Raw genomic sequence first — 23,882 nt, forward strand, 5'->3', positions numbered from 1 at the left:
TAATTAATGAAGAAAAAAATATTTAAAAGACATTTATAATTCTTTTATATTAATTATTAAAAAAATGCAACTAATATAATAAATATATATAAATAAAAAAATTCCTCATTTTTACTTATTAATTTTTCTAATACGATTAATGTATTAACATTGTTATAAAAAGATTTATGTTTTGCCTTATTGTAAAATTATGTATCGTTTCTAATACGCTGTGAAAATATACATATAGATATATATATTTAAATCAATTGTATAGAAATATTTATTCTTAATTTATTTACGGCAGTAAAATTGAACTAAAAATGAACTTACCTTAGACTAAATTCTTCATTTCCGCAACGTATTGGACAGCAGCTTAAGTTCTAAATATAAAACTAATTTCTTATAAACTAAAGTCTTAATTATCTATTAATGGGAATATTTAAAAAAAAAAAAATTGGTATTCGTTTGATTGTTCTTTATTAAAAAATACAAACATCATTGAATTTATTGAGAAGTGATAAAAGCCTTGAAAATAAATATATACAAATTTATAAATAAATAAAAATAATAATCAAGCAGCTAAACATTTGATCTCTGAAGTATTACGATGTGTCATTTCAGAAACCCTAGGGGGTACAACAATTGGGTTCCTGAAATGTTTTTTGAACCAACATATCAATGCATCAAGATTATTGAACACTTGGTTGCGATATTTGAATCCCTGTGAGATAACAGTAACATACTCATGGTAACATCTTAATCGAGGCACGTACGACAGTAAAAATTTACCAGGATAATTTTTCGAAGCCGAAAAAATGTATGGAATACTAGCAGGATTTTTTCTCTTCTGTTCCTTTAATATTTGCTCAGCCTTTTCTTTGAATCCAAGAACCTCAGGGTGATAGTACTTAAATTTAAGTATTTCTACGACATTACTAGCCATTACGTTGATATATCTCGCAAGTATTTCATCCAGGTCTTCAAATTTTTCAGTGCCGATCCACAAACTTCGTCCCAATGAAAAAGAATTTGATTTATCTGTTTCAATTACATCAATGTACTGATAAATGTCATCAGTTACTTTCCAAGTGACTGTTAAATGATCGATTCCTTTGCTGCTGGGTCTGATAATAGCTTCCCCTTGATCCATAGTCTTTATCATCTTCTCAGCTTCAGCGAAACTTATATTGTGAAATGACGGATGGACAACAAGACGTGTAGTATAAATCGGCTGTTTACTTTTCCTGCTTTCTTTTTCTGCTCTTTTATCTTCTTCTTCAGCCTCTGTGTCGTAGTATAAGTCCTTAGCAGGTCGCCAGGTATTATTTACGTCAGCAAGAACGCTGCTTTTACTGGAACATTCGCTGCCGAATTGGTCTACATCAATTTTGATAATACGACAAGCTATCACTTGTTGGATATGCACCCGATCCTGAGGATTCGCGACATAATTATCAGATATATTTATAGAATTAAGGTATCCAGACACTCCATTGTCCAAACGAAGTCTAACGCCGACAGCTTTTCCTGGACAAGATCCCGTGTCAAAATGATTCCATACTTCAGTGAGTTCAACAAAATCATCCTTGGAACAGAATGGACACTTCCAGAGTCCAGTATCGTCATTTTTAACGGGGTGTGCTTGATCCAGTTGTGTAACTTTGGGTTTTTTGAATCTGAACCCAATAACTGTTGCCTGGACTAGTTTGCCGACGTAAAAAGTTTCTTGAGTCTCTTTGGTCAATAGAGTAAACATTTCTTCAGGAGATGGAGATTTATAGGGCACTCGTAGATCTTTGTAGCGGTAAGTTAATTCAGTTTGGACATCATAGAGAGTAGTAATTTTATTTCCAAAGCCTTGTCTCTCTAACTCGACGGCAAAAGCTTCGAGATCTAATTCCTGAAGCTTGTAGGGAGTTTTTATTATTTCTTCGATAGCTGTACCTGGATCTGCATTTTTGACCCCGTATTCCAGAGCATCGACGGCCATTTTACGCGCCCACTCGTACGTTTCTGGATGAATTCTCGTGCTGTCCAACACCTCAATGTAGATATCTGAGTTGTCGTCGAGAGTAGCCGTGTCTATTTTTATAAATCCAGCGCAATTCATAAAAACTTTAGGTCCCATATGGCACACAGTCACCAAATGAGTACGATTTTCCAATTTATTTTTTTTGCTTTTCAGTATTTTCAATAGAACCTGACTTTTTCTGGGGCCTAATCCACAAACGAATTGTAATAAATTTTTATTGTAAACTTTATTGCTGCTCAAGTCGACACCAATTTCATTGACTCTGTTGATAAATTCAGTATACAAGTCCACCAAAAGCTCTTCTTTTGAAAGTAAATCTTGAAGGGGATGGAATTTCAAGCAGAGCAAGTCTTCATCTGGATTACAAAGCTGCGAAAATTCCCCGAGAGGATTTTGTAGACGTCGCGCAAGTGAAATCGATTCTCTCAGTAGTGGAGGGAACTCGCGGAATTCAGCTACTCCTCTATTGCTGGTAGAAAATAACTTTGCTACATTAGAGTCACATATTTCAACTTTTATAGCAGGATACTGTTCTTTGACAGCAAGCTTTGCCAAGCATTCCCTGATGTCATTGGAAATTGTTTGAGCATCTCTGGATTCACCGCCAATTACTACAATATGAGGCTTATTTTTGCTGATAAAATTTCGCAGAGAAAGTAAATCAGCTTCTTTGAGATGTCTTTCGTTTTGGTTAAAACTATTCTTACGTTTTAACAAATGAGGCAATTTTAAAAAGTCAACGCATTCACCATCCGGAGCGACGATTGAAGCAAACGCAGCTTGATTGACATCTGGAACATAAGCGATTCCCATTGACCTGATGCCTTCTCCAGTGTTCCAAGCTTCGTCATCTTGGCCATTAAATTTGCATGTGTAGGGAGCAAATTTTATCCAGTTGAATAATTTGCGACAGCACAAGTACGTGATGGATTCCTTTGCTTCAGCGGTGATATTAGCTCTTAATTCATTCTTCAAATCTGGTATAACATATTTTTTAAAAGCCAATTCTACACTACCAGTACGTAAATCATTCCAGTCTTGGACATTTCTGTTGAATTCATCTTTGATGTATAGCTGCTTGAATTCACTGATAAAGTCTGAGCCGACAATGCCTTTAACGGTTTCGCTGAATGTGATCGTTATCAAACCATCAGCTTCAGCAGTCGATAACTTGAGCCACATATGATCAACAAGTTCACGAACTGGTTTGTCCTTCAAGTACTTCATGGTATAGATCGGATGACTTTCATCTATTCCTCTGATTCCTTTTTTAGTCGGGCGTACTGACAGCTTAGCACGATCCATGTAAATTTCACGAGCGCATTTTCGTACAATTGGTTCACGTGCCAGTTGGATGGCCACCATGTGCTGAACAGCTTTCAGAACTTCTTCTGTGGACTGGAAACTTCCCCCGAGATAGTCTTGCGCCACTACATCAGGATGAACTGGATGTTGATTGACTTCATGACGCTGATAATTGTCTTGTAAATTTTCAGCAAAGTGTTCAGGAGTGAGACCAAACTTTTTAGCAAAACTGCTGAGCCCGGCGCGGACATAAAGTGCGTAAGGTCCACTTCTGACGGCCTGCTTAAGAGTACAGTCATTTTTTTCAGTCTCTTCAGCATCTTCATCCCCAAGCGATGGATCTTCACTATTTTTTTCTTCAGCCTCCAAAAGATATTGTTGACGTTTCCTATTTTTTTCCTGTCGAGCTTCCATCTCCTTCTGTCTCAAGATTTCCTTCATTCGCGGAATGTCGCGACTGTAGTAGAGCATGAAATGATTATAAACGTCATTTCTCTCTTCGTTTGTTTGGACGTTCTTCAATCGCTCGATATCTTCGTCTTTGATAATCCTAATCTCATCTGGAAGTGACGCCTCAGGATTCTTCATTAATTCGTCCAATTGAAAATCTCTCATATTTTCAAACAACCTCAGCAATTTTTGTTTTCTCTGGTACAATTGACACCACTTAGCATCGAACTTGTACACTTTCCACAAATCATCGATATTTAATTCTGGTTTCACTAGTTCCTTGCGGTAAAAAGCTATAAAAGGAACTTCAAAGTTTTGATTGCGCATCAAATTCAACGCATTCTTTATTTTCTTCACAGTTTCTGGTCCTTTAGATCCTAAATTATTCATACCGCCTGAACAATCCGTAACTTGTTGCAAAATTTTTCGTTGTGTGAATGCATGCTTATAAATCCACTCTGCCTCTTCATCAAGCTCGTTGGAACCTTCAGGTACAGGAGTAATCGGCGTTGAGCGTAACTGCATTCTCTCAGGAATGTCCTTGCAACGGATCTCATGATCTAGGTCCGTATAGAATGAGCGTTTTAAATCACTAGGCTCGTATATTTGGAAAATATTTTTGCCTGTAGGTTTTCTTGTACTCCTCTCATCTTCAGCTTCCTCATCTTCGTCTTCTGGAAACATGTCATCGTCGTACTGGTGTTGTACGGTGTCATAATCAAAGTCAACACCAAATATTTCCCTGGCCTGGTCCAGAGCTGAATCGCCTGCAGAAACATATTTCCTCTTGGGTATGGGCTTGTCATCATTGTCAACAATGAAATCATCGTCTGATGGAACACTTTGATCATCGTCGTCAAGATTGGATCCCTGATGCTCCGATTCGCGACTGGGACTTTGATTTTTAGTATCCTAAAATTTTTAATTATAAATTTGAATCCATGAAATAATTAAATAAAGTAAATTAAAATAATTATTATAGAAACTAAAATACTTACATCATCAATGCCATTTTCAAATAATTCATTAGCAATAGATTCTTTCTCAGTCCTTCCATTTTCGTCATCTTCGTCGTCAGATCCACCGGCTGGCATCTGCTTCAAACGTTTGAATCGTCGACGGTCAACAGTAATGCCCAAGTTTTCTTCAATCAAATCATAATCATCGTCCTCCAAACGATCATCAAAGTCATCGTCGTCGTCATGACTTTTCTTTCTTTTACTCCCGTTGACTTCATCGTCGGCTCCGTCACTTTTCTCATTTCCGCTGTTACGGCTTTCATCGTCGTCGTCGTCGTCGTCACAACTTTTTCGTCTTTTACTACCGTTGACTTCTCCATCGTCGTCACTTTCCTCACTACTACTGCTACTGCTACTGCTACTGCTACTGCTACTGCTACTGCTTTCATCATCATCTCCGTCACTTTCGCTGCTACTGCTTTCATCGTCGTCGCTTTCTATCACGTTATTCTTAAATCTCCTGTTTTCAACTTCTTCATACTCTTCAGTGTTCTTTAACTATAAATTAATAAAATAATATTTATTAAAAATAGTTTTCATTTTAAAAAATCACATTTCAAAAAGTCGCACCAAAAAAAAATTAATCTATTCACTTAAATTAAAAATTTATTTGACAATATTTAATTCAAAATAATTATTTGATCCACATTAAATTTAAAATTCGACTTAAATTATTTTTAAAAAATAAATAAAGAAAAAAAACTTACGAAATTCATTTTTGCAGCAATAATTTTTTGATGTAGATATTTTCAAAAAAAAAACACAAGTAACTTCTGTAACTACTATCAACTTAGATGTTAGAATAGTAACTTCTGTAACAATTATCAATAAGATAAAGTGTGATCGTGATCCTCAAAAGAGTACAGGACAACTAAACTGCATCAAGGTGCGAGTTGCACTTCAAATACCCAGCAAGTCCTTTTCGTTTAAAGATCCAAATTAAGGTAGAAGGGACACTTCTTACAAGTTCATTGGTCAGATGAATTTTACAAAATTTATGTGAATCTCATTAGTTACTTTAGAATAATGGTAACTCTAAGGAGACTGTGTATATTACAAAGAACAAACATTACGGCAGACTGGGTAATTACGCAGGTAATGAACTCATGACCCCTTGTACTGTATGAACCCTTACTTATTTATCTTGTAAGTGTTTTTAATCCTATAATGACTAAGAGTTTGTCTATCCTTAATTAACTAACCATTGGAGTTTATTATGTCGGTACTTAAATATTTTGTCCCTCAGGTGTGAAAAGGAAATAAATCACTAATTTACATCTCAGACAAGACGAATGGAAATTTTTTTATAGCAGAAGAAATTATTGGGATTATACGAGTATTTAAAATAAATAAATTACAAAATATGAGTGTTATTTAATTTTTAAGTTATCTTAATATATCAGGATATTTAGAGAAAAAAAAATAATTATTCTCCGTAAAATAATATTTTATATTTTTTCGTTTAATAGTAATGTTAAAAAGTAAATTTAAAATATATGTTTTCTATTAAAAGAAAATAAACCATTTTCTAGTGGATTTTTATGATTACTTGGATCGGTCTCAGGACATCTTTGACGTCATGTAGCCTAAGTGCTGTACAAATTGAAGACAATGTGTTTTCACTTGAAGACAAATATACATATATATATTTATTTTAGAAAACAGGAAAAAAGGATTTTAGGTCACACTGTAGAATAATTTTAGAAAATGTCAGTCTTAAGATTGGGCGGTCTTAAAAAAATTTTCGAATTTAACATTTATGATCACACGGAGAAAAACGGAGTTAAGAAATCTACGAATTTGAGACAAGAAGTTAAATCGCCGAAAAAATAATTATGCAGGACTGTAATTATTACTGCGATTATTGGTTTTATTGAAATTTTTGTGGTTTCGAGGCCGCTGCTGGGAATCCTACTCAATTTGAATTCCGACATCATTTTTCTCTAAATAATAAAGGAAAAGTTTAAATATCGACTTCTTATAGATCTTGTAAATAAATTTTAAAACGATTCTCAGGCTCTCTATCCCTCAGACAATTGCGCAAGAAGTATGCAATAGCCAGTAGAATAACTCAAGCGTCAATATGACAAGATTTAAGCCTTCTGTTTGGTAGTAATTTATATATATCGCGTTACTAAAACCAAAAGGGCGTATCTCAAAATATAGGCCCTTTTGGTTCTGCAGAACTTTACTTTTTTTTTTTTTTTTTTTTTTTTTTTTAATAAGTAATTTAGTAATTTGTTATATTTATTTTTTATATCATTTTATTTATTTCCATTCTTTTAATTGCCTCGAAACTTTTCATTCCCTGCTAGATCATTTGAATTTATATTTAAAATCCGAAATATTTTTTGAATTTATTGTAAATAGAATTTATAAAAAGTCTTATCAATTTTATAAAATCTTTTTGATAGACGAATGCGCATAACTTTTATATCTATATTTGTAATATATATATATATATATAAATATGAATATTAATTAATGCTCACATAGTGGCGTTGATTGGAGATACTTCAAATCACCATAAGCTACTGTATCTTTCCCAACTCCTTTTGGTAAGTTAGCATGCTTTGGTAGAATTATTTATTTAAATTTAATTATGGTTAAATAAAATAATTAATTTCCATAATTAAATTTAATCATTAGCACTTAATCCATTCGTAGGAGCTGTTGGTACGTACACGATTTTTTATTCCCTATTATTTTATTTAATGAACAGCAAAAATATTTAAATTTATAAAGATTCTTTGTAATTAAATTTAATATTTCTACAGAAAAATATAAAATCTTTATGAATTTAAGTTTATTATAAATGCCATCACAAACACATACACTTTAATTGTAATAAAAAATCCTATTTGTTTTATAATTACGCTTGATTTTTATACCTACTGAATTGAGCAATAAATTGAGTAATTAGTTATTAATTAATTAATTAATTAATTTTTTTTCAAATTCAGGTCAGAGAACGCAGTGTCAGAAGTGTACCGATGGGTCATTCGCATCGCGCGTCAAGGTCATCTTTAAGTGCTGGTACACCAGATAGTCTCAGTGACAATGAGAGCTCATTCAAATTGTCAACAAGAAAAACTAGTACTCCTTACAGAAGTGTCATTACACCAAGTAAGTACTCAATTAATCAGTAGGATGATTATATTTATGAATATACTTTATATAATTAAATTTAAATTAGGTGGCAGCCGTCCATCTAGCCGTCCAGCATCACGACCGGCATCAAGGCCAGCAAGTAGACCCAGTAGTAGACCAGCGTCAAGACAAGGTAGTAAACTACCAAGTCGATATGGTTCAACTCAATCATTAGATAGTACAGGTAATTATATTTTACTTTATTAAATATTTATTTAAGTATTTGACGTTTTATTTATATTTAATTTTGTTTAGATGAATCAGGTACTCCAAGTCGTATTCCACGAAGAACACTAGGTACAACTGGAACAACACCGACGTCAAGTCGACACAACAGTATTTCTGGAAGAAAATTAATTCCTCCAGTAAACGGGTCATCAACATCTCGACCTCGGACTCCCACTGGACTCGTAAGTCCTGCAAGCGGAGTCCCATCTAGGTAAGTTTTTATTACTTATATTTTTTATAAATAAAATCCTGCATTTAAATTTCACAGATAAAAAAAAAAACTAATATGCATTGCTCCAGATTTATTGACAGCGCAATAGATTTAACTGCATTATCAACTGCATTTAAAATTTTAAAAATAAATTAACACATCATTTATATTTATATTAATTAGCATAATAAAATATTTTAAATATTTAAAATTTAAAAAATAGTCGCGAGCCTTTAATTAAATAATTAATTTTTTACTGCTACTTTTTAATATTTTAATTTATTATTAAATTCGCTAGATTTTATTTAAAAAAAAAAAATTGAAAAACATAACAAACTGATCTAGAGTCATAACTAAAAATTTTTTTAGGCTTGGTTCGATTTATAGAACATCGAGTATCCCAACTCTTTCTGGTGCCGTAACACCAAATAGGTAAAGCGTAATTAATATAACTGGGAATTATAATTTATTTAATACGGTGTCGGGATAATAATAAAATAGGCTGCTTTAACTAATGGTTTATTTCTGATATATATATATATATATATATATATATATATATAAAAAGATAAAAATAAAACCACTTTCAATTAACATTTCCACTGTCTTGCTCTCTATAACTCTGGTGATGGTTTAGTCGCTCGCGGATTCCTGTGTACGTGGGACCAGATATTAAATCTCCTCAATCTACAACGAGTAATTTTTCAACTCATTCCACGCAAAGCAACCATTCTACAATTTCAACTGACTCCACTGGGTATGCCTGATCTGTCGCTAGTTTGTCATGTCCGTTTTCTTTCCTTGCATCATAAACTGAACTGATATTATTATTATTATTATTTTTCCCAAAACCAAAAAAAAAGTACCGTTTTAATGAGTGACAGCACAATTCCTTTACCCACTTTCAAATTATCAAATTATTTTTATTTAAAACAACCTCCGACTTTTATTATTATTTGTTTTTTTTTTTTTTTTTTTTTTTTTTGTATTTACCCTTACTGTTTATTTATCTAAATATCTATTTTATTTTGCTTTGAAATAATACTAACTCTCATAAATATATATCAGGGGCAGCTCTGTCTGTACCAGTTCAGCAACTAACTATTCATCAGCTATTAAATATGCTAGGTAACTAGCATCTGTCATTCATTGTTTAAATATTTACAAAATAATCATTTTTCAATTTTATGTCACGTAATCTAGCGATCCGTGGTCTTATTTTTAGTCACAATTTAAAAAATTTAGTTAAAGTAAAATTGACACTGAAATAATAATTTCTTAAAGTAGAAATTTAAATTTAAAAATGATTATTTTGTTTGCTTTATAAATAAATGCTTATAAAAATAGCTTGTAGAAAAATGTGATTGTCAAGAGTCTAAATGTCAACTGTAGTTTATCTTGGTGTAAATAATAATTAATTTATAAAAATTACTAATTATTATAATTAAATTATCTTAGGACACGAACACCTTCCAGTGGTTCATCGACGCCCTTGCCACCGGCGTCAAAATTATCGCGCAAACCTTCAGGAGCTTCAGATACTTCAGTCTCAGCTCTTCCAGTTTCATCACGCAAAGGAACCAAACCCACGGCCATTGATCAGAGAGCTCCATTTAGATTGTAATTAAAATTTAAAACTAAAAAAAAACTTTAAATCGTTTACGCGAGACGTATGTTTATATTATCATCAAAAAATTATCACAAATATCGTGTTTATAAATTAAAAAAAAAAAAAAAAAAAATAGATTATCTTTGATCGAGCTTTTCATACTGTTTTTAATCAAACGCAATGCCAGTAATTATTAAGAGCATCGCTAATAAATTGTTTACATTGTCTAAAAAAAAAAAAAAAAACTAAAAAAAAATATTTAAAACGTAATTTTAAAAAAAAAAATATCGAAAAATAGAATTAACATATTTAAGTGTAGTGAAAATAATTTAAAAAATTATTAAAATTTCTATTTATCAAGCAAGTTTATTAAAATATATAAACTAACTTACATATTAATTAATATTGAGCCTCGTTTGACGAAATTATAAAAAGTTTAACGTTACTAAGTGACAACAGATTTATAAATAAATAAACTATTGTATAATATGATTTATTGGTCACAGAGATGAACTAAAGTCAGTTAATTAAAATATAAATAATAATAAATTTTTAAAATAAACTAACAAGTGTTCCTAATAGTACCGAATTTTCGTTACCGAACGAAATTAGTTCGTACAAACAAGCTAAAAAAGAAAAACAATCTCATTACACATTTGAATGCCATTTACATAAATAATATTTATAATTATCATTTATTAAATATTTAATTGTGTAATTAATTTACTTTTACTTAAAATAATTATTTGTTTAATCTTTATACTAAAACTTTGTTCCTAATTTTTTTTTCATATATTAAAAATTAAATTTAAATGTAATTGTAACTTTGAAAAGAGATTTTCTACGCGCGGGTACTGATCCGGTTCGGGGAAAAAAAAACATCAAATGGCAGACCCGCGCGTAGACTTCTGTAATTTTTGTTGTAAGAAAATTAATATTTACCATTACCTATTAATTTTTTATTGGAACAATTATGATCTGATAAAAAAAAAAAAGTTGAACTAATACGCGAGGTTGCGCTTAAGTTTAATGTTTTATTATTTTTTTTTTTAAATAAAATGTAATAATACCAATTGTCCTAAAAATTAAGAGCTAGAATATATAAGTGTTTAGATATTAACAAAATTGTTATTATTAAGTACTTTTTATTTTTGATTCTTTGCTGTCACGGACTAGAACATTTGCAATTTAAATTTATTATTTTTTTTTTTATTTTTTCTAGTGTTTTTCTAAAAAAATGCAAATGCTCAATCGTGAAATATTTATTTGAAAGTTACTATTATAATTATTATTATTATTGAAAAGAGAATTGAATAAAAAATAATGAAGAGAGAACGTATTATGTAAATATTGGTTTGTTCTCTTGTTTGAATAAATAAAAAATCCGCTGATTAATAAATAAATTGTATGAGAAATAGGGGTTAAATATTTTATTATTAGCGGAAGTGTAGGAAAATGAAAGAAAATCAAAGTTAGTTTTACATTTATGTGGCACAAATGTAAACTGATATTTTTTGTTGATTTAATTATTTTTTTTTAATTAGATATTTTGTAAGTTTTTAAAAAACCGCGAAGAACATAATAAAATTAAGTGCGACAAAATAAAAAAAAAAGTAAATAAAACAAATAAGTCTGAGGTAATGCCTCGTAATCGTTAATTAATGAAGAAAAAAATATTTAAAAGACATTTATAATTCTTTTATATTAATTATTAAAAAAATGCAACTAATATAATAAATATATATAAATAAAAAAATTCCTCATTTTTACTTATTAATTTTTCTAATACGATTAATGTATTAACATTGTTATAAAAAGATTTATGTTTTGCCTTATTGTAAAATTATGTATCGTTTCTAATACGCTGTGAAAATATACATATAGATATATATATTTAAATCAATTGTATAGAAATATTTATTCTTAATTTATTTACGGCAGTAAAATTGAACTAAAAATGAACTTACCTTAGACTAAATTCTTCATTTCCGCAACGTATTGGACAGCAGCTTAAGTTCTAAATATAAAACTAATTTCTTATAAACTAAAGTCTTAATTATCTATTAATGGGAATATTTAAAAAAAAAAAAATTGGTATTCGTTTGATTGTTCTTTATTAAAAAATACAAACATCATTGAATTTATTGAGAAGTGATAAAAGCCTTGAAAAATAAATATATACAAATTTATAAATAAATAAAAATAATAATCAAGCAGCTAAACATTTGATCTCTGAAGTATTACGATGTGTCGTTTCAGAAACCCTAGGGGGTACAACAATTGGGTTCCTGAAATGTTTTTTGAACCAACATATTAACGTATCAAGATTATTGAACACTTGGTTGCGATATTTGAATCCCTGTGAGATAACAGTAACATACTCATGGTAACATCTTAATCGAGGCACGTACGACAGTAAAAATTTACCAGGATAATTTTTCGAAGCCGAAAAAATGTATGGAATACTAGCAGGATTTTTTCTCTTCTGTTCCTTTAATATTTGCTCAGCCTTTTCTTTGAATCCAAGAACCTCAGGGTGATAGTACTTAAATTTAAGTATTTCTACGACATTACTAGCCATTACGTTGATATATCTCGCAAGTATTTCATCCAGGTCTTCAAATTTTTCAGTGCCGATCCACAAACTTCGTCCCAATGAAAAAGAATTTGATTTATCTGTTTCAATTACATCAATGTACTGATAAATGTCATCAGTTACTTTCCAAGTGACTGTTAAATGATCGATTCCTTTGCTGCTGGGTCTGATAATAGCTTCCCCTTGATCCATAGTCTTTATCATCTTCTCAGCTTCAGCGAAACTTATATTGTGAAATGACGGATGGACAACAAGACGTGTAGTATAAATCGGCTGTTTACTTTTCCTGCTTTCTTTTTCTGCTCTTTTATCTTCTTCTTCAGCCTCTGTGTCGTAGTATAAGTCCTTAGCAGGTCGCCAGGTATTATTTACGTCAGCAAGAACGCTGCTTTTACTGGAACATTCGCTGCCGAATTGGTCTACATCAATTTTGATAATACGACAAGCTATCACTTGTTGGATATGCACCCGATCCTGAGGATTCGCGACATAATTATCAGATATATTTATAGAATTAAGGTATCCAGACACTCCATTGTCCAAACGAAGTCTAACGCCGACAGCTTTTCCTGGACAAGATCCCGTGTCAAAATGATTCCATACTTCAGTGAGTTCAACAAAATCATCCTTGGAACAGAATGGACACTTCCAGAGTCCAGTATCGTCATTTTTAACGGGGTGTGCTTGATCCAGTTGTGTAACTTTGGGTTTTTTGAATCTGAACCCAATAACTGTTGCCTGGACTAGTTTGCCGACGTAAAAAGTTTCTTGAGTCTCTTTGGTCAATAGAGTAAACATTTCTTCAGGAGATGGAGATTTATAGGGCACTCGTAGATCTTTGTAGCGGTAAGTTAATTCAGTTTGGACATCATAGAGAGTAGTAATTTTATTTCCAAAGCCTTGTCTCTCTAACTCGACGGCAAAAGCTTCGAGATCTAATTCCTGAAGCTTGTAGGGAGTTTTTATTATTTCTTCGATAGCTGTACCTGGATCTGCATTTTTGACCCCGTATTCCAGAGCATCGACGGCCATTTTACGCGCCCACTCGTACGTTTCTGGATGAATTCTCGTGCTGTCCAACACCTCAATGTAGATATCTGAGTTGTCGTCGAGAGTAGCCGTGTCTATTTTTATAAATCCAGCGCAATTCATAAAAACTTTAGGTCCCATATGGCACACAGTCACCAAATGAGTACGATTTTCCAATTTATTTTTTTTGCTTTTCAGTATTTTCAATAGAACCTGACTTTTTCTGGGGCCTAATCCACAAACGAATTGTAATAAATTTTTATTGTAAACTTTATTGCTGCTCAAGTCGACACCAATTTCATTGACTCTGTTGATAAATTCAGTATACAAGTCCACCAAAAGCTCTTCTTTTGAAAGTAAATCTTGAAGGGGATGGAATTTCAAGCAGAGCAAGTCTTCATCTGGATTACAAAGCTGCGAAAATTCCCCGAGAGGATTTTGTAGACGTCGCGCAAGTGAAATCGATTCTCTCAGTAGTGGAGGGAACTCGCGGAATTCAGCTACTCCTCTATTGCTGGTAGAAAATAACTTTGCTACATTAGAGTCACATATTTCAACTTTTATAGCAGGATACTGTTCTTTGACAGCAAGCTTTGCCAAGCATTCCCTGATGTCATTGGAAATTGTTTGAGCATCTCTGGATTCACCGCCAATTACTACAATATGAGGCTTATTTTTGCTGATAAAATTTCGCAGAGAAAGTAAATCAGCTTCTTTGAGATGTCTTTCGTTTTGGTTAAAACTATTCTTACGTTTTAACAAATGAGGCAATTTTAAAAAGTCAACGCATTCACCATCCGGAGCGACGATTGAAGCAAACGCAGCTTGATTGACATCTGGAACATAAGCGATTCCCATTGACCTGATGCCTTCTCCAGTGTTCCAAGCTTCGTCATCTTGGCCATTAAATTTGCATGTGTAGGGAGCAAATTTTATCCAGTTGAATAATTTGCGACAGCACAAGTACGTGATGGATTCCTTTGCTTCAGCGGTGATATTAGCTCTTAATTCATTCTTCAAATCTGGTATAACATATTTTTTAAAAGCCAATTCTACACTACCAGTACGTAAATCATTCCAGTCTTGGACATTTCTGTTGAATTCATCTTTGATGTATAGCTGCTTGAATTCACTGATAAAGTCTGAGCCGACAATGCCTTTAACGGTTTCGCTGAATGTGATCGTTATCAAACCATCAGCTTCAGCAGTCGATAACTTGAGCCACATATGATCAACAAGTTCACGAACTGGTTTGTCCTTCAAGTACTTCATGGTATAGATCGGATGACTTTCATCTATTCCTCTGATTCCTTTTTTAGTCGGGCGTACTGACAGCTTAGCACGATCCATGTAAATTTCACGAGCGCATTTTCGTACAATTGGTTCACGTGCCAGTTGGATGGCCACCATGTGCTGAACAGCTTTCAGAACTTCTTCTGTGGACTGGAAACTTCCCCCGAGATAGTCTTGCGCCACTACATCAGGATGAACTGGATGTTGATTGACTTCATGACGCTGATAATTGTCTTGTAAATTTTCAGCAAAGTGTTCAGGAGTGAGACCAAACTTTTTAGCAAAACTGCTGAGCCCGGCGCGGACATAAAGTGCGTAAGGTCCACTTCTGACGGCCTGCTTAAGAGTACAGTCATTTTTTTCAGTCTCTTCAGCATCTTCATCCCCAAGCGATGGATCTTCACTATTTTTTTCTTCAGCCTCCAAAAGATATTGTTGACGTTTCCTATTTTTTTCCTGTCGAGCTTCCATCTCCTTCTGTCTCAAGATTTCCTTCATTCGCGGAATGTCGCGACTGTAGTAGAGCATGAAATGATTATAAACGTCATTTCTCTCTTCGTTTGTTTGGACGTTCTTCAATCGCTCGATATCTTCGTCTTTAATAATCCTAATCTCATCTGGAAGTGACGCCTCAGGATTCTTCATTAATTCGTCCAATTGAAAATCTCTCATATTTTCAAACAACCTCAGCAATTTTTGTTTTCTCTGGTACAATTGACACCACTTAGCATCGAACTTGTACACTTTCCACAAATCATCGATATTTAATTCTGGTTTCACTAGTTCCTTGCGGTAAAAAGCTATAAAAGGAACTTCAAAGTTTTGATTGCGCATCAAATTCAACGCATTCTTTATTTTCTTCACAGTTTCTGGTCCTTTAGATCCTAAATTATTCATACCGCCTGAACAATCCGTAACTTGTTGCAAAATTTTTCGTTGTGTGAATGCATGCTTATAAATCCACTCTGCCTCTTCATCAAGCTCGTTGGAACCTTCAGGTACAGGAGTAATCGGCGTTGAGCGTAACTGCATTCTCTCAGGAATGTCCTTGCAACGGATCTCATGATCTAGGTCCGTATAGAATGAGCGTTTTAAATCACTAGGCTCATATATTTGGAAAATATTTTTGCCTGTAGGTTTTCTTGTACTCCTCTCATCTTCAGCTTCCTCATCTTCGTCTTCTGGAAACATGTCATCGTCGTACTGGTGTTGTACGGTGTCATAATCAAAGTCAACACCAAATATTTCCCTGGCCTGGTCCAGAGCTGAATCGCCTGCAGAAACATATTTCCTCTTGGGTATGGGCTTGTCATCATTGTCAACAATGAAATCATCGTCTGATGGAACACTTTGATCATCGTCGTCAAGATTGGATCCCTGATGCTCCGATTCGCGACTGGGACTTTGATTTTTAGTATCCTAAAATTTTTAATTATAAATTTGAATCCATGAAATAATTAAATAAAGTAAATTAAAATAATTATTATAGAAACTAAAATACTTACATCATCAATGCCATTTTCAAATAATTCATTAGCAATAGATTCTTTCTCAGTCCTTCCATTTTCGTCATCTTCGTCGTCAGATCCACCGGCTGGCATCTGCTTCAAACGTTTGAATCGTCGACGGTCAACAGTAATGCCCAAGTTTTCTTCAATCAAATCATAATCATCGTCCTCCAAACGATCATCAAAGTCATCGTCGTCGTCATGACTTTTCTTTCTTTTACTCCCGTTGACTTCATCGTCGGCTCCGTCACTTTTCTCATTTCCGCTGTTACGGCTTTCATCGTCGTCGTCGTCGTCGTCACAACTTTTTCGTCTTTTACTACCGTTGACTTCTCCATCGTCGTCACTTTCCTCACTACTACTGCTACTGCTACTGCTACTGCTACTGCTACTGCTACTGCTTTCATCATCATCTCCGTCACTTTCGCTGCTACTGCTTTCATCGTCGTCGCTTTCTATCACGTTATTCTTAAATCTCCTGTTTTCAACTTCTTCATACTCTTCAGTGTTCTTTAACTATAAATTAATAAAATAATATTTATTAAAAATAGTTTTCATTTTAAAAAATCACATTTCAAAAAGTCGCACCAAAAAAAAATTAATCTATTCACTTAAATTAAAAATTTATTTGACAATATTTAATTCAAAATAATTATTTGATCCACATTAAATTTAAAATTCGACTTAAATTATTTTTAAAAAATAAATAAAGAAAAAAAACTTACGAAATTCATTTTTGCAGCAATAATTTTTTGATGTAGATATTTTCAAAAAAAAAACACAAGTAACTTCTGTAACTACTATCAACTTAGATGTTAGAATAGTAACTTCTGTAACAATTATCAATAAGATAAAGTGTGATCGTGATCCTCAAAAGAGTACAGGACAACTAAACTGCATCAAGGTGCGAGTTGCACTTCAAATACCCAGCAAGTCCTTTTCGTTTAAAGATCCAAATTAAGGTAGAAGGGACACTTCTTACAAGTTCATTGGTCAGATGAATTTTACAAAATTTATGTGAATCTCATTAGTTACTTTAGAATAATGGTAACTCTAAGGAGACTGTGTATATTACAAAGAACAAACATTACGGCAGACTGGGTAATTACGCAGGTAATGAACTCATGACCCCTTGTACTGTATGAACCCTTACTTATTTATCTTGTAAGTGTTTTTAATCCTATAATGACTAAGAGTTTGTCTATCCTTAATTAACTAACCATTGGAGTTTATTATGTCGGTACTTAAATATTTTGTCCCTCAGGTGTGAAAAGGAAATAAATCACTAATTTACATCTCAGACAAGACGAATGGAAATTTTTTTATAGCAGAAGAAATTATTGGGATTATACGAGTATTTAAAATAAATAAATTACAAAATATGAGTGTTATTTAATTTTTAAGTTATCTTAATATATCAGGATATTTAGAGAAAAAAAAATAATTATTCTCCGTAAAATAATATTTTATATTTTTTCGTTTAATAGTAATGTTAAAAAGTAAATTTAAAATATATGTTTTCTATTAAAAGAAAATAAACCATTTTCTAGTGGATTTTTATGATTACTTGGATCGGTCTCAGGACATCTTTGACGTCATGTAGCCTAAGTGCTGTACAAATTGAAGACAATGTGTTTTCACTTGAAGACAAATATACATATATATATTTATTTTAGAAAACAGGAAAAAAGGATTTTAGGTCACACTGTAGAATAATTTTAGAAAATGTCAGTCTTAAGATTGGGCGGTCTTAAAAAAATTTTCGAATTTAACATTTATGATCACACGGAGAAAAACGGAGTTAAGAAATCTACGAATTTGAGACAAGAAGTTAAATCGCCGAAAAAATAATTATGCAGGACTGTAATTATTACTGCGATTATTGGTTTTATTGAAATTTTTGTGGTTTCGAGGCCGCTGCTGGGAATCCTACTCAATTTGAATTCCGACATCATTTTTCTCTAAATAATAAAGGAAAAGTTTAAATATCGACTTCTTATAGATCTTGTAAATAAATTTTAAAACGATTCTCAGGCTCTCTATCCCTCAGACAATTGCGCAAGAAGTATGCAATAGCCAGTAGAATAACTCAAGCGTCAATATGACAAGATTTAAGCCTTCTGTTTGGTAGTAATTTATATATATCGCGTTACTAAAACCAAAAGGGCGTATCTCAAAATATAGGCCCTTTTGGTTCTGCAGAACTTTACTTTTTTTTTTTTTTTTTTTTTTTTTTTTAATAAGTAATTTAGTAATTTGTTATATTTATTTTTTATATCATTTTATTTATTTCCATTCTTTTAATTGCCTCGAAACTTTTCATTCCCTGCTAGATCATTTGAATTTATATTTAAAATCCGAAATATTTTTTGAATTTATTGTAAATAGAATTTATAAAAAGTCTTATCAATTTTATAAAATCTTTTTGATAGACGAATGCGCATAACTTTTATATCTATATTTGTAATATATATATATATATATAAATATGAATATTAATTAATGCTCACATAGTGGCGTTGATTGGAGATACTTCAAATCACCATAAGCTACTGTATCTTTCCCAACTCCTTTTGGTAAGTTAGCATGCTTTGGTAGAATTATTTATTTAAATTTAATTATGGTTAAATAAAATAATTAATTTCCATAATTAAATTTAATCATTAGCACTTAATCCATTCGTAGGAGCTGTTGGTACGTACACGATTTTTTATTCCCTATTATTTTATTTAATGAACAGCAAAAATATTTAAATTTATAAAGATTCTTTGTAATTAAATTTAATATTTCTACAGAAAAATATAAAATCTTTATGAATTTAAGTTTATTATAAATGCCATCACAAACACATACACTTTAATTGTAATAAAAAATCCTATTTGTTTTATAATTACGCTTGATTTTTATACCTACTGAATTGAGCAATAAATTGAGTAATTAGTTATTAATTAATTAATTAATTAATTTTTTTTCAAATTCAGGTCAGAGAACGCAGTGTCAGAAGTGTACCGATGGGTCATTCGCATCGCGCGTCAAGGTCATCTTTAAGTGCTGGTACACCAGATAGTCTCAGTGACAATGAGAGCTCATTCAAATTGTCAACAAGAAAAACTAGTACTCCTTACAGAAGTGTCATTACACCAAGTAAGTACTCAATTAATCAGTAGGATGATTATATTTATGAATATACTTTATATAATTAAATTTAAATTAGGTGGCAGCCGTCCATCTAGCCGTCCAGCATCACGACCGGCATCAAGGCCAGCAAGTAGACCCAGTAGTAGACCAGCGTCAAGACAAGGTAGTAAACTACCAAGTCGATATGGTTCAACTCAATCATTAGATAGTACAGGTAATTATATTTTACTTTATTAAATATTTATTTAAGTATTTGACGTTTTATTTATATTTAATTTTGTTTAGATGAATCAGGTACTCCAAGTCGTATTCCACGAAGAACACTAGGTACAACTGGAACAACACCGACGTCAAGTCGACACAACAGTATTTCTGGAAGAAAATTAATTCCTCCAGTAAACGGGTCATCAACATCTCGACCTCGGACTCCCACTGGACTCGTAAGTCCTGCAAGCGGAGTCCCATCTAGGTAAGTTTTTATTACTTATATTTTTTATAAATAAAATCCTGCATTTAAATTTCACAGATAAAAAAAAAACTAATATGCATTGCTCCAGATTTATTGACAGCGCAATAGATTTAACTGCATTATCAACTGCATTTAAAATTTTAAAAATAAATTAACACATCATTTATATTTATATTAATTAGCATAATAAAATATTTTAAATATTTAAAATTTAAAAAATAGTCGCGAGCCTTTAATTAAATAATTAATTTTTTACTGCTACTTTTTAATATTTTAATTTATTATTAAATTCGCTAGATTTTATTTAAAAAAAAAAAATTGAAAAACATAACAAACTGATCTAGAGTCATAACTAAAAATTTTTTTAGGCTTGGTTCGATTTATAGAACATCGAGTATCCCAACTCTTTCTGGTGCCGTAACACCAAATAGGTAAAGCGTAATTAATATAACTGGGAATTATAATTTATTTAATACGGTGTCGGGATAATAATAAAATAGGCTGCTTTAACTAATGGTTTATTTCTGATATATATATATATATATATATATATATATATATATATATATATATATAAAAAGATAAAAATAAAACCACTTTCAATTAACATTTCCACTGTCTTGCTCTCTATAACTCTGGTGATGGTTTAGTCGCTCGCGGATTCCTGTGTACGTGGGACCAGATATTAAATCTCCTCAATCTACAACGAGTAATTTTTCAACTCATTCCACGCAAAGCAACCATTCTACAATTTCAACTGACTCCACTGGGTATGCCTGATCTGTCGCTAGTTTGTCATGTCCGTTTTCTTTCCTTGCATCATAAACTGAACTGATATTATTATTATTATTATTTTTCCCAAAACCAAAAAAAAAGTACCGTTTTAATGAGTGACAGCACAATTCCTTTACCCACTTTCAAATTATCAAATTATTTTTATTTAAAACAACCTCCGACTTTTATTATTATTTGTTTTTTTTTTTTTTTTTTTTTTTTTTGTATTTACCCTTACTGTTTATTTATCTAAATATCTATTTTATTTTGCTTTGAAATAATACTAACTCTCATAAATATATATCAGGGGCAGCTCTGTCTGTACCAGTTCAGCAACTAACTATTCATCAGCTATTAAATATGCTAGGTAACTAGCATCTGTCATTCATTGTTTAAATATTTACAAAATAATCATTTTTCAATTTTATGTCACGTAATCTAGCGATCCGTGGTCTTATTTTTAGTCACAATTTAAAAAATTTAGTTAAAGTAAAATTGACACTGAAATAATAATTTCTTAAAGTAGAAATTTAAATTTAAAAATGATTATTTTGTTTGCTTTATAAATAAATGCTTATAAAAATAGCTTGTAGAAAAATGTGATTGTCAAGAGTCTAAATGTCAACTGTAGTTTATCTTGGTGTAAATAATAATTAATTTATAAAAATTACTAATTATTATAATTAAATTATCTTAGGACACGAACACCTTCCAGTGGTTCATCGACGCCCTTGCCACCGGCGTCAAAATTATCGCGCAAACCTTCAGGAGCTTCAGATACTTCAGTCTCAGCTCTTCCAGTTTCATCACGCAAAGGAACCAAACCCACGGCCATTGATCAGAGAGCTCCATTTAGATTGTAATTAAAATTTAAAACTAAAAAAAAACTTTAAATCGTTTACGCGAGACGTATGTTTATATTATCATCAAAAAATTATCACAAATATCGTGTTTATAAATTAAAAAAAAAAAAAAAAAAAATAGATTATCTTTGATCGAGCTTTTCATACTGTTTTTAATCAAACGCAATGCCAGTAATTATTAAGAGCATCGCTAATAAATTGTTTACATTGTCTAAAAAAAAAAAAAAAAACTAAAAAAAAATATTTAAAACGTAATTTTAAAAAAAAAAATATCGAAAAATAGAATTAACATATTTAAGTGTAGTGAAAATAATTTAAAAAATTATTAAAATTTCTATTTATCAAGCAAGTTTATTAAAATATATAAACTAACTTACATATTAATTAATATTGAGCCTCGTTTGACGAAATTATAAAAAGTTTAACGTTACTAAGTGACAACAGATTTATAAATAAATAAACTATTGTATAATATGATTTATTGGTCACAGAGATGAACTAAAGTCAGTTAATTAAAATATAAATAATAATAAATTTTTAAAATAAACTAACAAGTGTTCCTAATAGTACCGAATTTTCGTTACCGAACGAAATTAGTTCGTACAAACAAGCTAAAAAAGAAAAACAATCTCATTACACATTTGAATGCCATTTACATAAATAATATTTATAATTATCATTTATTAAATATTTAATTGTGTAATTAATTTACTTTTACTTAAAATAATTATTTGTTTAATCTTTATACTAAAACTTTGTTCCTAATTTTTTTTTCATATATTAAAAATTAAATTTAAATGTAATTGTAACTTTGAAAAGAGATTTTCTACGCGCGGGTACTGATCCGGTTCGGGGAAAAAAAAACATCAAATGGCAGACCCGCGCGTAGACTTCTGTAATTTTTGTTGTAAGAAAATTAATATTTACCATTACCTATTAATTTTTTATTGGAACAATTATGATCTGATAAAAAAAAAAAAGTTGAACTAATACGCGAGGTTGCGCTTAAGTTTATAACGGTTGGCCCTTGGCTACTTCGTGTCTAGTAGCCACGAACCACAGTTACAAAAATTCCCGGTTAATTAATTAATTATTAATTATGGATATAGATTTTATTATTTTATTTCTGGTTCTGAATGCGGGAAATAAATCTCAGAGGTGGGTCGACTCGCTTTGACCGGACACGCGGCTGAAATTAACTTATTCTAAAGAACGCTGGTGATAAAAGAAATTTATTTAAGGCGTAATTTAATTATCATGTACAACTAATTTTATTTAACCAAAGCCCAAATATGTACAGAATTTTCCCCTTTTCTTATAATCAATGAATGTCCAGCGACAGCAAATAAATATATTTATCCGTAGTTATTTAATAGACACGGGGTAATAAATTAAATAATTATTCAAGTAGAATATTACGTTGAAGAGAGAGAGTGTATGATTTATATTTATATAATTTTAATTGTAAATCTTATCTGGATTTATATATCGACGACGTACAGGCGGGATCGGACGACGCTGCATCCTGGACCTCCTCTCTGAATCCTGACTGATTGTATTGGACTTGATGTTGGGTGCACTCACAATCACTTAACTAATAGTTTAATTAAATTTTGGTTTTGTAAACCAGTTAAATAAGACAAATTTAATTTCCACAAAGTAAATTGAACGAATACAATAACGAGGCTGACGTTATTAGAGCTTCCACTTCAATGTCTCTTGAAATCTTGAACTTAAATTCATTGCCTGCCCTTGAATCGCCTCTTTTATCTAGTCGTCTTAGGCCCCAACCTCCGATGACCCCTACCTAATTATGCGCACATGACCAATTTACGGTCACCTGCTGCGTGGAATCATCCCCTGTGGTCTAACGCCTAGCTCAGCCAAACTCGGCAATCAGGCTGTAACGAGAGAGAGAGAAAGACCAAAAACCAACAAGGACAGCGAGAGAGCCACACTCTCACGTCGTACCAATGCTGCCCGGTTATACTCCCCGTCGCCAGACTTGAGATTGGGGCTCGAAAGCTGAAAGAAAGTTAAACGGTTTTCATCAGCCTTTGGCTGCGCCTGGGCAATTTTAAATCTGGAACATAGTGATTGCCCAAATTTTTCCCAGTCTCTGATTTTAACTCGACGACCAAAGGACTAATGATTTTATTAACAATGGCTGGTCCTAAGAATTTACTAGCCAAACTAGACGAATATTTATCGGCTTTCTTACTCAAT

General features: G+C 31.8%; 4 protein-coding genes across 4 annotated transcripts; 2 read left to right on the top strand and 2 right to left on the bottom strand.

Moving 5' to 3' along the window:
* Positions 1–553: 553 nt before the first annotated feature.
* Positions 554–6,725, bottom strand: LOC128668786 (transcription elongation factor SPT6-like). Its single transcript, XM_053742472.1, has 3 exons — positions 6,645–6,725; positions 4,768–5,286; positions 554–4,681 (listed from the first exon to the last, which is right to left on the bottom strand). The coding sequence occupies exons 1-3, from the start codon at positions 6,723–6,725 to the stop codon at positions 554–556; spliced, it is 4,728 nt and encodes a 1,575-aa protein (XP_053598447.1).
* Positions 6,726–7,739: 1,014 nt separating this feature from the next.
* Positions 7,740–10,077, top strand: LOC128668744 (uncharacterized protein DKFZp434B061-like). The gene is made up of 5 exons (XM_053742334.1): positions 7,740–7,914; positions 7,985–8,122; positions 8,194–8,377; positions 8,747–8,809; positions 9,836–10,077. Exons 1-5 carry the CDS (start codon positions 7,782–7,784, stop codon positions 9,999–10,001), a joined length of 684 nt encoding a protein of 227 aa, XP_053598309.1. The 5' UTR covers positions 7,740–7,781; the 3' UTR covers positions 10,002–10,077.
* Positions 10,078–12,195: 2,118 nt separating this feature from the next.
* Positions 12,196–18,367, bottom strand: LOC128668787 (transcription elongation factor SPT6-like). Its single transcript, XM_053742473.1, has 3 exons — positions 18,287–18,367; positions 16,410–16,928; positions 12,196–16,323 (listed from the first exon to the last, which is right to left on the bottom strand). Exons 1-3 carry the CDS (start codon positions 18,365–18,367, stop codon positions 12,196–12,198), a joined length of 4,728 nt encoding a protein of 1,575 aa, XP_053598448.1.
* Positions 18,368–19,381: 1,014 nt separating this feature from the next.
* LOC128668748 (uncharacterized protein DKFZp434B061-like) lies at positions 19,382–21,732 on the top strand. Its single transcript, XM_053742338.1, has 5 exons — positions 19,382–19,556; positions 19,627–19,764; positions 19,836–20,019; positions 20,388–20,450; positions 21,491–21,732. Exons 1-5 carry the CDS (start codon positions 19,424–19,426, stop codon positions 21,654–21,656), a joined length of 684 nt encoding a protein of 227 aa, XP_053598313.1. The 5' UTR covers positions 19,382–19,423; the 3' UTR covers positions 21,657–21,732.
* The last annotated feature ends 2,150 nt before the right edge of the window (positions 21,733–23,882 follow it).

This window comes from Microplitis demolitor, chromosome 10, assembly GCF_026212275.2.
Source record: "Microplitis demolitor isolate Queensland-Clemson2020A chromosome 10, iyMicDemo2.1a, whole genome shotgun sequence".
NCBI classification, from domain to species: domain Eukaryota; kingdom Metazoa; phylum Arthropoda; class Insecta; order Hymenoptera; family Braconidae; genus Microplitis; species Microplitis demolitor.

Excerpts from the sequence above, each read along its gene's own strand:
- LOC128668786 (XM_053742472.1), bottom strand. The coding sequence starts at position 6,725 with ATGATGTCGGAATTCAAATTGAGTAGGATTCCCAGCAGCGGCCTCGAA. Across the intron at positions 5,287-6,644 it reads CAATAAAACCAATAATCGCA|TTAAAGAACACTGAAGAGTA; the intron begins GTAATAATTACA and ends ATTAATTTATAG. Across the intron at positions 4,682-4,767 it reads TTGAAAATGGCATTGATGAT|GATACTAAAAATCAAAGTCC; the intron begins GTAAGTATTTTA and ends TAAAAATTTTAG.
- LOC128668744 (XM_053742334.1), top strand. The coding sequence starts at position 7,782 with ATGGGTCATTCGCATCGCGCGTCAAGGTCATCTTTAAGTGCTGGTACA. Across the intron at positions 7,915-7,984 it reads CAGAAGTGTCATTACACCAA|GTGGCAGCCGTCCATCTAGC; the intron begins GTAAGTACTCAA and ends AATTTAAATTAG. Across the intron at positions 8,810-9,835 it reads GGTGCCGTAACACCAAATAG|GACACGAACACCTTCCAGTG; the intron begins GTAAAGCGTAAT and ends AAATTATCTTAG.
- LOC128668787 (XM_053742473.1), bottom strand. The coding sequence starts at position 18,367 with ATGATGTCGGAATTCAAATTGAGTAGGATTCCCAGCAGCGGCCTCGAA. Across the intron at positions 16,929-18,286 it reads CAATAAAACCAATAATCGCA|TTAAAGAACACTGAAGAGTA; the intron begins GTAATAATTACA and ends ATTAATTTATAG. Across the intron at positions 16,324-16,409 it reads TTGAAAATGGCATTGATGAT|GATACTAAAAATCAAAGTCC; the intron begins GTAAGTATTTTA and ends TAAAAATTTTAG.
- LOC128668748 (XM_053742338.1), top strand. The coding sequence starts at position 19,424 with ATGGGTCATTCGCATCGCGCGTCAAGGTCATCTTTAAGTGCTGGTACA. Across the intron at positions 19,765-19,835 it reads TCAATCATTAGATAGTACAG|ATGAATCAGGTACTCCAAGT; the intron begins GTAATTATATTT and ends AATTTTGTTTAG. Across the intron at positions 20,020-20,387 it reads GCAAGCGGAGTCCCATCTAG|GCTTGGTTCGATTTATAGAA; the intron begins GTAAGTTTTTAT and ends AAATTTTTTTAG.